At 35.6% G+C, this 15,693-nt stretch overlaps 1 protein-coding gene across 2 annotated transcripts; it reads right to left on the bottom strand.

Annotated features, from left to right (window-relative positions):
• Positions 1-610: 610 nt before the first annotated feature.
• Positions 611-6,924, bottom strand: LOC108994346 (60S ribosomal protein L18a-like protein). 2 transcript variants are annotated; one of them, XM_018969498.2, is made up of 4 exons: positions 6,522-6,924; positions 3,982-4,048; positions 2,111-2,225; positions 611-990 (listed from the first exon to the last, which is right to left on the bottom strand). In XM_018969498.2, the coding sequence occupies exons 1-4, from the start codon at positions 6,748-6,750 to the stop codon at positions 931-933; spliced, it is 471 nt and encodes a 156-aa protein (XP_018825043.2). In that variant the 5' UTR covers positions 6,751-6,924; the 3' UTR covers positions 611-930. The 2 variants fall into 2 exon arrangements, with proteins under 2 accessions (XP_018825043.2, XP_018825042.2); XM_018969497.2 differs by having other exon boundaries at positions 630-990; positions 3,982-4,057; positions 6,522-6,922.
• Between the last annotated feature and the right edge of the window lie 8,769 nt (positions 6,925-15,693).

Raw genomic sequence — 15,693 nt, 5'->3', positions numbered from 1 at the left:
GTGAAACACTTGGGGATAAAAGCAAAGACATACGGACAAAGCACAAAGTTCACAGAGTAACCATCTTAATAATTAGAGTGGCTACTCTGCTGCCTGGGCATGCCCACTCTGTGTGCTGCCTGGTGCGATTTGCACTTTGTTTGTTTGTTTGTTTTTTTTGCTTTTTATTTCAATTTTTTTAAAATATATTTAAAAAATAAAAAAAAATATCAATACACTAATAATCAATTCTTTGACCATTAAAAAAAATAAAAAAAATAAAAAAATATATATACAGTTAAAATGAGAGGACAAATGAAGAGACATATTAGCATTTCTCTAATAATTATAGCAACTCTACCTACAATTTTCTTTATTTTTGTGCCCAAGTTCTCCTTTCTATGGATATAGATTTCTTTTATTATGTGTGAATGAAATTAGGTAATACTCTATATACTTCAAATCCAAAAGAAAATCCATTTTAAGAAACTCTTACCACAGACATCAGGAAAAGTTTTAAGGGCTTGGGTTATAACCATAAAAGTCAAAGTTGATTTGGGATGTTTTGGAATTTTTTTATTTTCAAAAAATAACATTATATAAAAATATACATAATATTGTCGAGTGCTTCTAGCAAGAACATTAATTCATTGTGGTATAATAATGGAAAACATACATAGAAATAAAACAGATACATCTTCAGAGGTTCATGTCTGTATTTGACCCAAATTTGGCATTGATCTTTAGTAAAAATTTAGTGCAGTGAGCCATTCATACCTCTGTGCTCATTCGCTAACCATCAAGCTCCACAACTTTTTTTATATAATTATTTTCACAAGTTTCATACTACATTTTTTTAACCATATTAATACAGAAAGTAAAATTCCAGAAATAGCATCAAGTGCATACATCCACTTTGCTACCTATACAGCTCTTCATCATTCCCCAATATCACCAGTCATGAGTTCCTTTTGTCACACCAAGAATAATAGCAAGGGTAGCAAGAACAGCCTGCACATGGAACAGTATCATAAGAGTGGTGATGATGTAGGGACCATGACTCTAATAACAGCCGATGTGGGAAAGTGTGACCCTGATACCAACTGATACAGGGACGCGTAAGACCGATTTATCGTGTAGAAAATAAGAACTTTGATTTTACTCTATTGATTCGCACACAAGCATTGGATATAAAATTTTTCTTTTAAGCATCTTAGCAACCACCCCATAATCGGCGTAATGTTGATGAGGAGGTCACAAATGATGGAGTGGAAAATAATTTTGCTAGATATCCACCAAGGGGGAAGGGGAATAAGAGCCGTTCAAGTAGTAGATTCGGGAACATGGGAACTGGGTTTAAAGACTGAGATACCCGAATATCAAGGGAGCCTAGCCCTCCCTCAAGAAGACAAGCCAAAACATAAGGATAATCTCCATTCTCACATTTCTGATATCTTATTTAACTAAAAGGGGTATATTGCATAAAACACACTAAGTTCTTCTAAATAATTACTTTTGATCACTTTAAATTATTATGACACCACATGGAATCTCACCAGAAGTTACAAGGGAAAAACAATCCTACCTACAAATTGAAACTACCTATGCTCCCCGCGCCACCAACTTCTCTCTCAATTATTCAAGATCTAGATTCAGGGATTCCCTGATGAATTGAGTCATACTACAGTGTTTCAACAAGAGTAAGATCTGCAGTATTATCAGCGTATCAGTTACAGAGTCCATAGGACCATTGGTCTCGTTAAAAGCCTTGTATGTATGGCCAATTCATCAACTCAGACAGAATCAAAACCTGGCCTGATCAGCCCAATATGTCCCCTAGAGCTGTTGACAGATTAGATAGAATAGAACACATCTTGATCAGACTTAAATAAAGATTTGACTTTCAGCTAAAATAAGATTCCGCTTTTCAAATTGGAATATGATTTCTTAGGTCTGAATTAACCAGATCGACATCATAGTTTAGGGAGATAATCCATTGATATTTAGCATTTTCAACAAAAACTAATAAGTAGAGCATAGCCTGTAGTTCAAAAGATAAAAAAAAACTACAGAAGAAGAAGAAAGAAAGAAAGAAAACAAGAATAATGAGATAGAGAGAAGTGTTACTCACAGCAACTGCGCAAGCAATATATCCAGGTCTCTCACGGTAATCAAACCTGGAACAAAGTAAAACAAGCGCGCCAACATACCAGGGGATGGCAGCAAGGAAGAAACCAATAATAAACCTTCGAAAGAGAAGATGATTCTCAGCATTAAAAACTCATAAATTGTATTAAAATCAAAAGATGGATATATAAAGCTAAGATATGATAAATATCTGATTAAAACTGTGTTATTTTTTATTGGTAAACAAAATTTATTGATCGGTAAACTGTTAATAGTTCCCATCATTCTAAATTTCTAATAGCATTAGAAGAATGATAGATTTATGCACATATATAAAATGGCAAGTCTAATATAGTAGATTCTAAACCTAGTATTGTAAATTTATGTACAAATATCAAAAAGGCGAGTAACCCTTTTCTTGAACTAAGAGTACCATTTAGCTGAAAGCAAGCCATGTCAACATTTGACTCACCAACAGGGTGGGCAGAGAATATAATTAAATTTTTTGTACCCAAATGATTTTTTTTTAAAAAGAAAGAAAGGAAAAAACTTGCTTAAAAAATGCAGCACTATGCCCAACACACAGGCTATAGGATCTTAAATGCTCTGTTAAAGGCCAAAGGGAACTTTCAAGGCAACAATGAGGAAAGTGATCATACTTAAAGAGCTCCACTTCATCATTCTCAAATAGTTACCTTATTTATACCTAATGCCTTCTCATTACCTCAGTTAAATCCTTAATTCTGATTTTTTTTTATAGGTAACCAAAATCCTTAATTCCAATATTATGGATATATTCAAGTTTATTGATAAAAAAGAAAAAAGAAAAAAAGAACGCAACAGACGCAATAACATGCATCAAATGGGAAGCTAAGGGAAATGGTCTAGGTTAATGCCTTTTTTTTTCTCAATTTACTAATTTATGGGAATATATATATATATATAAATAATTATTGAGAAGTGATACATATTGCGGAAAAATGGCCATCAAAGGACACATTTAAACAATAACAAATGACATGTTAGATAATATGTCCATATAAAAAACACCTTTACGTGGGGATATGCAAATTTCTAAATGACAAAACCATATATACCCAACTCTCTGCACCAAAGCTGAGCTTATGGAGTTCCAAAGTTAAACAATAATATTTCCTATGTAACAAGCCAAAGTCAAACTAGGAAGCAGATAATCCAGTTATATATATTTTTAATACGTAGTTATTCATACAAATCAATTGAAAAAACATGTGGCCTACAAGCCAACCTAAAATATATCTCTGATATAAACTCAGCTTAGGCACTGGCACACAAAGTTAAAATATCTAACTGCAGAATATAGGAAATCCAAAACAAAACACTCATTCTGATTTAAATCACATATTAACTGCCTTCTTGTTCGAGTCTACATATAAAATGGCATCAAATTCTAATCTCCTACATGCAACTGCATGCTAGGAAGGTAGAATTAAGAGTAAAACTGAGTGGCTCGAAATGTTTACCAGATAAGGTTAGGTCTTCACAAATTTTGCATTACAGAAACCATATTGCTAAATAAATATTCAGAAGTAATCAGATTTTCCAAAATGCATGCCTACTTTTGGTGGCTTCTGAGCAATATAGTGAAATATTCTGAAATCGAAAATTTCTTGATTCACTTCTACTAGTTCTTAACCAAAATTCCCAGGAAAAATCATCTATATGTGAAGAACTGACAACGGAACCCACAAATCAGCAATAGGAAACTTCATGTATGTAACTTATAAAAAAAAAAACTCATATTGTGAATTCTTATTGAATATTTCTATTGACCTAATATTGTGAACCTACATTCTGATAAGACCAAAGTACAAAGAAACAATGATTAAAACTTACAGGAACCAGCCACAACCAATACCACAGCAAGGAAGGCGACGCTCTCTCACTAATCTTCCCTCAGCAACTGCATAACCTTGAACAGAATTAAAGATTACAACAACAAAAAAAAGTCAAAGGCCAATGAACATTAATGAAGATTTATAAAACATGATGGTGGAGGTTCAATTAATTACCCAAAAAATGGTATAAAAATTGATGCATTGTATAAAAGCTTAATTTTTTCATTAATAAAATCATAATAAAGCTGTTATACAATGCATTGATTTTTTGAGAATGATATACATCAAGTATAATGATTGCTGTCAAGATCTAACAAAGATTCAACCAACTCACAAATGTTCCAGTCAATAGAATCCAATGGAAACATTGCAGAAGCCAGAAAACCAGTCCACAGTTCCTCTCATTTTTACCAGTTTGGGTGGCTAAAGTTACTTTAATAGCATAGAAATATGGTTTGTTTCCCATTGTACTTATAGTTAGTTTTCTTCAGTTATTCTGCTGCTGATAGCACATCTCAACAGTTACGATTCAATTAAAAATCACAAACTTATAAACAGCATATTATTTTAATTTAAAAACTTCACATATTAGTAGTTTTTACATGTCATTGCTATTCTTTAGCTTCACTTTTAACTTACAACCCCAATCTGCTAGGTGACTTGAATGGGTGGTTTTAAACCCAAAGAGCCAGCCATCAATCCAGCTTAGAGATATGATACAAGGCCAATGCCTTCATTTCATGTGGATAATAAAAAATGATATTGGATTGAAGTGAACTTGAAGTGGCAGACTCAAGTACAAGAAAATTCATAGCAGCCAATACATGACACCAACTCATGCACATAGGAGATCTCCAAACTCCCCAAAATCTCCATTTACATAAATTCTATTGTACCTTAAGACATACCTACAGGAAGCATTCCTCTAACACGTGATTGTGAGCTTCAATTTTTGCATTTATTAGCAATTTGGGACTTTGATTTTCTAGAAAGGGAACATGGCCTCCAGATTTTTTGATAAATAAATCAATCTCAGTGAGCACACCCTATTACACAAAGAGTATACAAGACTGCCAAATTATAAGATCTGTCTTTTGTAAGATAAAATATCATTCAAACAAAGAGAGTGGTACCCCAATACACAATAAGTATACAAAAGAAACATTTAACCAGTAAAAGAAAATAAATCTAGAAAATCCCAAAAAGAAGAATTTTTTATAAGTCTAAAAAGAAGAAATTGGAAAAAAAGTGGCACAATTGCGGACCATCATAGGGCCAGGAATTTGAACAATTGACATTGCAACAAAACACACAAGGATTTTGATGCGGGAGGATCCATGTTTAATGATGCAGACTTAAAAAATTCTACGTTGACAGCGCTAGACTACCTCGAGAAGGCAGATATGTGCAAATATGGCAAAAAAGGGTGAAGATTCCTCAGATTGGGGCAATATTGCTCATGTGTCGGTATTTGGCCATAACTTTGGCTACGGGCATTAGAATCACACATTACACCCCAATTCGGAATGCTCTTTTCGGCACACATGCCGTGGTCACCATGCTACGCATAGTGGTCTACATTTTGGCACGATTCTTATCTTATTACATATTTTATCTTTATGCAACAATTAAGATTTTGGGAAAATTTTCTCATAATCTCGAATTTTCATAACTATTTGAGCCTGGCTTGTGGGCTTTAGAACTTAATTTTGAATTTTATCAATAAACTTTAATGTCACAGTTTTCTTTTTGTTTTGCATCTTTTCTCAATCTCAATCTCTAGTTTATGCTAATTAACTAAATGTCTGAATAATTATAATTTTGTTCCGCGTCCAGTCTGCAGCAGATATCGCTCTATTACAATGCTTATTGAAACTACCTTTCCCACTAAACAACCGTGCAACCACCTTTGCAACAAAACAAAAACATTTTTTGATTGGTAGGTAGCAACAACCAACCGAAATAGTAACTTTCCAATTGAGATTATATTTTATGTATCTTCCGCTTCTTTAGACAAAGACCGACACTTAAAAATAACGGTAGCAGCTTTAAAATTAAACTTTGGCCCCGAACTTGCAGTATAAACCACGTTTCTGCCATCTTAACTTAAACAACCTGCATAATCCAAAGATACTCTTGGGAGCACAAAAAACCAGTACGTGGATTTGAATCACTGTATCTTACTCGGCACCTTTTGCTTAACACACGGGCAAACAATTATTCAACCAAGGAACCAACCCAGAAATGTTTAGGACAGGCAGTGGTCGAGAGCAAGTCTTATTGGAACGTTTGCGTTCTGAGAACACCAACGATGATCTCATCAACTTAAATGCACGAAAATCGAACTACGCGACAAAAATGCTTTCAACGAACGCTATTCTCCACTTTTCACTTTTCACTTTTCAATTATAACCCTTTTATGCATACAATTCCATAATTTTCACGAGCGAACACGGATCAAATGCAATTCACAAAATACTTGAATTGAACACAAAATAGCCCAATAATCCATCAGAAAAAAGAAAGAAAGGGCAGTACCTGGAACGGTTTGATACGCATGAGCATAGTACTGAGGAGGACCGGGCGGGGGAGCTGATGGTTGGACGGAACCGGGCGGAGGTACAGGCGGAGGCAAGCCGATGACGGGCGGCTGCGGAGGAGGATAGGTAGGGACGCCTTGGAAGGTGCCATACTGAGGCTCAAATTGCTGATGCTGAACGTGATGATGCTCGGCGGGGGCGACTCTGTTTTTGTCTTCCTCGCTCATATTGTCAGATCACGAAAGACCGCCTTCTACTTCCCCTTACCGACAAGCCTTCTACTTCCCCTTGCCGACAACTTTGGATCTGATGTTAATCTGCGTTGAGGTTGTACTCGTGAGTCGTGACTTCAATTCAACTGGCAAAACTCTCTGATTTCCTTTTCTTTGTCTTTAAGAAAAATTATATTGATATTTTAAAATTCTATTGTAACGTAATTATTTTTATTTTTTTAAGATATACGGATAGAAAGCGAAAAGGATTTTATAAAAACATTTATTTATTTATTGGTAATTTTAACAACAAAAAAACACAGTTGTGGATGATGGTGGGGGACATGGATTATAGGATTTGGGTCAGTTTAATTTTATTTATAATTTCAAATTCAGCATATATTTAGATTTCAAGATAGTTAATGGGCCTGGGCCTTTAGTTTTATCAAAAATGTTAAGTACAACCAACATATACAACTTTTGTGTAACCGGCTTACACAATTAAGACCCACTTTATCACTTTCTTCCTCCCTCTTTCTCTCACTTTCGTTTTTCCGTTTGTCAATTAAAAATTTAGAAACTTGATTTAGTGCATCTCTCTTATAAGATGGACTCCGTCTCTGCGCTTCATCACCCAGTCATTCTTCTTTGCAGAGTGTTCCAGCAATCTCAACTCTCTCAAACAGTTCTGGAGAGTGTTCCGGCAACCTCAACTCTCTCAAACAGCTCTTTTTTTTTTTTAATACTCAATTAGAAGTATTTCATTATTCATGAGAAAAATCTAACAGACGAGAACGAAAAACAATGGCAGCAAACAGAAAATGATAATTTGTAAATGATCTCTAAACATTTGAAACAAAAAAATTCATACTCCCGTCATTGAACTCAAGTTTAAACATTACATAGAACTAAAATTGAAAATCAGGAGATTCTTCAAACTTAAAAACCACAAATCATATCATGCTTCAACCAAAGCCTTTGCTCTTGTAAAACAAACGGACAAAACCCTTTAACGGTACTGCAAGAAAAAATAGAATCCACCCAAAATAAGATTAGATTAGAAAACAATCAAAACCTAACAATTAGAGTAGGACAATAAACTCATTAGAAAAATAATGCCTTAATAAAGCCAATTTCCTTGGCATTGCTGCGAAAGAATTGCCTATCTAGAAAAGAAAAAGGCAACACAAAACTAAAGTCAGTACCTTCAAACTTTTTAACCTAATCGCATACCACATACAAAATCACAACTAGAAGGAATGAGCCCTAAAAATCCAATCCTTGGAAACTAATTTCTTTTAAAAATCCAATCCATGGAAACTAATTACTTTTAAATCCAATCCATGAGCTTGTTCTGTGTCTTAGCGAAAGGGGAAATTGGAGAGAGTTGCAGAAGCAAGAGGCTTTGAGAGAGAGGAAACAAAATGGAGAGACAGAGAAATAAATAAAAAATTTTATTAAATGGGCCGCCGGTTTCACCAGGCGGCTGCAACAAATATTTCTCTAGTTTTATTGTCTTTTATGCTTTTAGTTGTGTTAGTCCAAGCCCATGTAGGAGTCATCTTCCTTATGTATGAGTTAAGGGCTCTAGATTTGGGGTATCCAGAAAGTTAATGTAAATTTTATTTTCTCTTCTCTTATCATCTTCTTCCTTTCTTCAATGGAGATGTTCCCCTCGAAGTGGACAATTTCTATGTACTTCTCTGTAAGCAACTGGAGGTGTGTTACAAGTTGTATCAGAGCCAGATTTTTCTTGGAAGCTACTTCATCAATCCATGGAAATAGATGAAATTATTTCATAATTACTCAAAATTAGAGAGATGGTCGAGTAGTCACAACAACATTATAAAGTTATTTTACAGACATTTAGAGATGTCAAAAATAACTTTGAAAAATTTAGAAACAACTGCAATGAAGAGTTCACTTATCTAGAACAAGAGCTTCATGCATTGCAGGAAGAGGAAGAGAAAGAACGAACCATGAGTTATCTCATCGGTATCCCTTTTCCCATAAATTATCTTATAGATCCGAAATTAGTTTTCCAACACTCAAATTTCCATCTCTGATTTTTGTTTCCATCACTTTCCAGAAATTATATTCTCATTCATTCATTTCCGTCAGACGTTCCAAGCAAGGCCCAAACAATGATCAGAAAAGGAAAATCCATTGAGATAGTTCTCGATACCAGATGGAAGTTCGATCCTGGTGGATCCGATCCTCAATATATATCTCCATTCCCTACATCTCCATGTCTCACAATCACTCATCTTCCTTGAACGCAAACCCCTCTGCAACCTTCAGCCCTAACTCCGAAACCCTAAATTTATTCCTCCATTCTAAAAAATAATCAAAGGCCCCTTTTCCTTATCTGGTTTGCTCCTCGTTTTCTTTCGCCTCATCAACCCTTCCTTCATCGGGCTCTCCATCTACAACACAATCGCAGACCACAGTCCCTACCATCCCTAAATATCACCAGCCCTGATTCTCTCAACCCAAGTCCCTATTCTCTCAACCAGAAAGCCCATTATCCTGTTCACAAGGTCTCTTGTCCTTGTCCTCCATGACTATCTTGCCAACCACAACCCCGAGAGGATCCATATGGCACCTTATATGGATTGCATTTCTCAAGGAGTTTCCCCAGTTATGGCATCCTTTTCTAGCGGGAATGGGCACAAACGTCAAGGCTGTTGTTTTCTCCTTACAAAAATATTAGAAGGAATAAGTTTGGTGAGGGTGCCTTTGAGATACAAATGGTTCATATGGATCGGTGGGTCTAGTATGGACATTAGAAGCAAAGCCAACGCTCTTCCTGGACCAATTAGTGATCCTACAAAATTTTCAAAGTGGAACTGTGATGGTTCTAGCACAGGGCCAAGCTCCTGTGGATGACAGTGAAGTCATCTTACATCCCCAAGCGATTCTTAGGGATGTAAAAAGATGGCCAATGGGGTGGCCTCGCGATGGTTATCTAGGACCATAGGGTTCGTACTACTGTGGCGTTGGTGCTAATAAGGGCCTTTGGCCATGACCTTGTGGACTCTCATTACAAAGCCTGCCTTTATGCTAGCATCAACATCAGTGGCGATAATGGAAAAGTGATGCCGGGATAGTGGGAATTCCAAGTTGGCCCCGTTGCTGGTATCTCTGTAGGAGATGAGCTCTGGGTTGCTCCTAATACTCTAGAGAGGAATACAGCGATAGCTGGAGTAACACTTACCTTTGATCCCAAACCTATTGAGGTCGACTGGAATGGAGCTGGAGCACACACTAATTATAGCACCAAGGCCATGAGAACTGATAGAGGGTATGAAGTCATCAAAAAAGCTATTGAAAATCCGGATTGAAGCACAAGGAGAACATTGCAACTTATGGGGAAGGCAACGACTGCAGTCCCACCGGAAAGTATGAAATGGCAGACATTAGAAACTTCTTATGTGGTAAGAAATTTTTTGCTTTTCTTCTACCTGATGTATTGCCGATGAGGGGTATTGTAAGCTATGGAGGAGGGAAAATACTCTTGTGTTTGCAAGATTTAGGAGATACGGAAATTGCCCATCAACTGCTTGAATGTTTGCCACTTAAAGTTGTTTTCAAACCCTTTGATAGAAGAAAAGAAATAGAGCAACTTGGTGATAGGCCTATCAAATATAATGGGAAATGGTCATTTTAACGTGTTTATGGGATTCAAGAACTTGTTGCAATTGCTCTGTCTACCCTCAATCTTGCTATGCAATTTCATGGTTGGCTATCATTTTTCATCCTTTTATATTACAAATTGCCTTTGAGGCCTGATAAGAAGGCATATTATGAGTATACTAGCTTGTGGCATATCTATGGAATTTTATCGATGCATGCCTGGTTTTGGAGTGCTGTTTTTCACAATCGAGATGTGGAGTTGACAGAGAAGCTAGATTTTTCTTCTGCTATGGCCTTTCTTGGGTTTAGCCTTTCCTCGCTGCTCGCATTTGTGACAACACATATCTTGTATCTGAACTTCTACAAACTTGATTATGGTTTGAATATGAAAGTGTGAGTAGCCATGGGTGTTGTCCAAATTCCTGTATGGTCAATCTGGGCTAGTGTTTGTTTGGTGGTTATTTTAAATGGCAGGCGTCACTGTTTACACCTAAAGACTGAATAAGGCCCCAAGACATCCATTAATGTTCTATATAGTACTCTAAGTAAGCTACAATCAGGTAAATCCTTTCGGAAGTTGAGACAAGTTGCTAAGGGTGTTACTAAAAGAATTGGTAGGAGTATGCACGAATTGGTAGCCAAAGTAGACAAGTATGCACGTAGTATGATGGGTCCACTAGGATAAACTCTTTTTGAAGAGCTTGGACTATATTACATTGGTCCTGTTGATAGGCATAATATTGAAAATCTGATTTGTGTTCTTCAAGAAGTAGCATCTTTGAATTCAATGGGTCCTGTGTTGGTTCATGTAATAACAGAGGAAACTGAGGGACCAGAACATAATTGAAAGAGTGAAATATAAGATTCAAGCAATTTTTGTCCATTACCTCTAGGATCCACTCGTTGACATATAGTGATTGCTTTGTGGAGACTTTAGCTACGGAGGCAGAGAAGGATACATATATTGTATAGTTCATGCTGGAATGCAAATGGAGCCTATGATTGAGATGAATTATTGCATATTTTATACATTTAGAACCAATATATTTTATTTATTTCATTACATTATTATTGATTTTAGATGAAAAAATAGTTAAGATGAATAAATCTGAGTTGTGATTTAAATTGGTTAATTGCATGATTTATGCTTAATTTTATAATTTGTGATTTAATTGGACAATGCTCATTCACATGCACAACATATTTTCGATATTCTATTATTCTTATTTTATTTTATTTCTAATTTCAAATTCAAATGACTTTCAAGTGGGCAAAACATTGGAACAACCTAAGAACTTTCAACAAGTGTAGGACTCTTCAAATAAGGATAATGATGAGGTTTGAGAGTAATTCGGATCAGAGTTCAAAATGCTTTAGGAGACAGAATGGATACACTTTAGTATTTTAATCATAATTTTCCACTAAAATTTCAAATTGATATTTTTTATACATTGGAAAGCTATCTTAAAGGGTTACAAAGTTGTCTCTAATAATGATTTCCAAATTCAAATTTTGTGTGCGGGAATATGAAGACATTAGGGTTTCTTTCCTATCACATTTAAGTATATCATTAGTACGAAATTGAAGACTTTTTGAGAGCAGCGCCGCACATTTGAAGAACTCTTCCAGGGTCCAATTGCCGCTCCAGCTGCCTCCTCAATTCCCTACCACCTCTATCTCCATTTATTTAGCTTGCTCTTTTCATTCTCTACTTTTTATTTAATTTCAGTTTAAAGTTTATGGAGTATTTTTGAGATTTTTGGTTTAGAAGTTTGGACAATTTATTTGTTATTTATTTTACTTAATGTCGTTATTTTCCTTTCTCTTTTAAGCTCTCATTTAACAGTGATTACAATTACTATGGATTAATTTTGAGAATTTGTGATTTGAATACAAGGATGAACCCTAGAATCTTGATTTTGAGACTTTTCAATTTTCAATTCGTATTTTGTCAATTACTTTCTAATCTACTTTAATTCTGAAATTAGTTTTATTAATCTCTCAGTTCCATTGCATATTAGATCGATTAAAACTTAATTAGGACTTAAATAATTTCTATTTTATTGTTTAATTTTTAGATTAATTAAGATTGTTTAGTTTAGTTGATTTTTTTTTATTGTTAATTTCAGTTTGTTAGTTTTGTTTACATTTCATTTCGACACTAAAAAATTCAAAGGATACTAGTATTTTTTTTACTAGTGCCATTTTCATTCTTGTTGCACTCTTCCATCCATTGCACATACCATCATTTTTATTTTCTCTTTGTGAATATTTTCACCATTTTAAATGAGTTTAATTTTAAGTAATTTTCTCAAAGGAGACGATCTAGGAATTTATTCCTAATTATTAAGCGATATCCTCCTGCACTTGGGATAGCCTTTGTGTTACTCATTTTGAGTGAGTCAAGTTTTTGGCGCCTTTGCTGGGAATAGTTGCTTGACGTAAATTTAGACTCATTATTTTTTATTTTTTATTTTATTTCAAATGTTTCTGTCACTATCTTATCTCTGATTACACGTTTCAATTGTCACCTACTACTCAGTCACTTGAACTTTACTTATGCTATTTGGACTGATGTTTCATGTTATGTATGAGAGACAATTCAAATAGGTTGGTTAGAGTTACATCGACCACTGAGAGTAGTATACACAGTCCAGAGATAGATAGCTCTTATGGTTTTTCTACAGACGAGGACATTGAAATTGAACAAATTATGGTTGCACCTGCACCACGCACTCTTAGAGATTATTTGCAGCCCACTCGCACCACTACATCATCATGCATTATTTTATCAAATGATGCACCTAATTTTTTATTAAGTATGTCATGATGTCAATGATACCTCAGTTCCACGGAATGGATTCTGAGAGTCCTTATCAGCACTTGACAGATTTTGAGTTAGCGAATTCTTTTAATTGTGTTAAAAGGGCTTGATCCCTACACTTGTATAATTCAATGGTTGGTATGTACTACTTTTATCAATAGAGTCATTACTGATAAATTTATTAGACTTCGTTTATTTTCTTTCTCTTTAAAGGATGAAGCAAAGATTTGGTTTAATTCTTTAAGGCCTAATTCTATCTTTAGTTGGTCTGATATGCAACGTGAGTTCTTACAAAAAAAAATTCATTTTTAGAGAACTCAGTATTTATAAGAATAGATCAATCAGAAATCTGACGAGACTTTCCAGGTCAGCTGGGAAAGATTTAAGGATTTGGTGAACATCTGTCCACATCATGTTTTTGAATCTTGGAGGTTGGTGAATTATTTTTACACTGGTCTCACTCCACAGTGCAAGCAGTTTGTTCAGAATATGTGCAATGGAGAATTCTTTAGTAAGGAACCTGATGAAGCATTGCCATTTTTTGACTATCTTGTAGAGAGCGCACAACAATGGAACACTCGTACTGATCTAGTTTCATTGACAGCACAGCCACTGAATGATATTGCTGGTGGGGGCAGATATGAGTTTAAGGAGGATACTGACGTTCAAGCTCGAATAGCTGCATTGACTAGAAGATTAGAGGTCATGGAGATGGAAAAAGTGAAGGCTGTAAAAATAGTAGAGGTATGTTCTTTATGTGCTGATTTAAACCACAAGACCTAAGATTGCCCAATCATGCCAGTATTTCAAGAGAGTGGCTTTGAACATGTGCGATCAACGAACTGGGTAAATAGAGCACATAATTAGCCTTTTTCCAATACATATAATCCGGAGTGGAGGAATCACCCAAATTTCTCATGGAGGAATGATCAGCCTGGCCGGTCTCCACCACCTTCTCAGCAGCCATTTCATCAGGCTGCTCCTCAGCACCAGTATTAGTCATATAAGAGTTCTCATAGCTATCCTTTTGTAGCACTTCCAGGATTTCAGCCTCATGTAGCTGCACAAAATTCTTAACCTCAATCATCTGCAAAAAAGTCTCTAGATGACAGTATAGCACAAATGGCCAATACACTTCAGCAATTCATGCAGATTCAGGCCACTACAAACAATTAGAACACTCATGTCATAAATGATTTGCAGGGCACTATCAATAAAATAAACACAACATTGATCACTCAAGAGAAATGAAAATTTATAGAACAGCCTCAGCTTAATCCTTAAGTATACCGGCATTAACAACAACAAGTGCATAATGTCTTAAGGTAGGTTTTTGAGACAGTGAAGGCCATTCTTACTTTGAGAAGTGGAAAAGAAATTCCCCAACCAGAGATGACCATTGACAGACAGGTAGTTGCTCCTACACTTGAAGATGTAACAGAGACTGATGAAACTGAAAAAGAACTAGAGGTAGTGAGACCAGAGCTGAAGAAGCCTGTGAGTGTAGATGCTGAAACTAGTAGGGAGTACCAACATGTGGTTCCTTATCCTCAGAGATTGGTAGCTAGCCAAAAGAACAAATACCACACTGAGATTCAGGAGATTTTCAAGCAAGTAAATATTAATATTCCACTCTTGAATGCCATACAACAAGTTCATTCATATGCAAAATTTCTAAAGGATTTGTGCACAGTAAAGAAGAAGCTGAATGTAAAAAAGAAAGCTTTCCTAATAGAACAAGTCAGCGCATTGATATTGAGCGAGACTCCTCAGAAGTTTGGAGATCCCGGCTCTCCCCACATTTCCATTATGATTGGTGAGTCACGCATTGGGAGAGCTCTACTTGATTTGTGGAGTAGTGTGAACTTGCTACTATTCTTAGTGTATGAGCAGTTGGGATTATATGAACTAAAAAAGCCCTCCATCAAGCTACAGTTAGCTGACAGATCAGTCAAGGTGCCGAGGGGTATTGTTGAGAATGTGCTGGTCCAAGTGGACAAATTTTACTACCAGTGAATTTTGTAGTTCTTGATATGCAGCAGCCAACCATTACTATTTACCAGGCGTCTGTCATCCTTGGGCGCCCATTCCTTGCTTCCTCCAATGCACTGATAAATTGTCGAAGTGGAGTGCTGAAACTCACATTCGAGAATATGATATTAGAAATGAATGTGTTCAATACTTGCAAGTAGGGGTGTCAAATCGTGTTAACAAGTCGTGTTCGTGTCGTGTCAATACATGTATATTATACTATATAGGTCAACCCTAACCCGATCCGTTAAACTTATCGTGTCAAAATCTCAAACCCTAACACGACCCAATAACATAACAGGTCGTGTCGTGTCAACCCGTTTTGACCTATTTATGTAAATGGATTGAAACAAATCCAAAATTAACCTCTTTAATCTAGTTAAGTTTAGCATAATTTTATATAAATATTAAAATCATAATATCTATAAAAAAATATAAAACTAACTACAAGTCCAAAATTACAATCT

Source organism: Juglans regia, chromosome 9 (genome assembly GCF_001411555.2).
Source record: "Juglans regia cultivar Chandler chromosome 9, Walnut 2.0, whole genome shotgun sequence".
Classification (NCBI taxonomy): Eukaryota; Viridiplantae; Streptophyta; class Magnoliopsida; order Fagales; family Juglandaceae; genus Juglans; species Juglans regia.
Note: the sequence above shows the minus strand (reverse complement) of the source record. Positions and strands in the feature narration are given on the sequence as shown.

Bases quoted from the DNA above. Each gene is read 5' to 3' on its own strand.
- LOC108994346 (XM_018969497.2), bottom strand. From the start codon at position 6,750: ATGAGCGAGGAAGACAAAAACAGAGTCGCCCCCGCCGAGCATCATCAC. The intron at 4,058-6,521 runs GTACTGCCCTTT...ATTCTGTTCAAG, and splicing joins TGCGTATCAAACCGTTCCAG to GTTATGCAGTTGCTGAGGGA. The intron at 991-2,110 runs GTGAGTAACACT...TTCCATGTGCAG, and splicing joins ATATTGCTTGCGCAGTTGCT to GCTGTTCTTGCTACCCTTGC.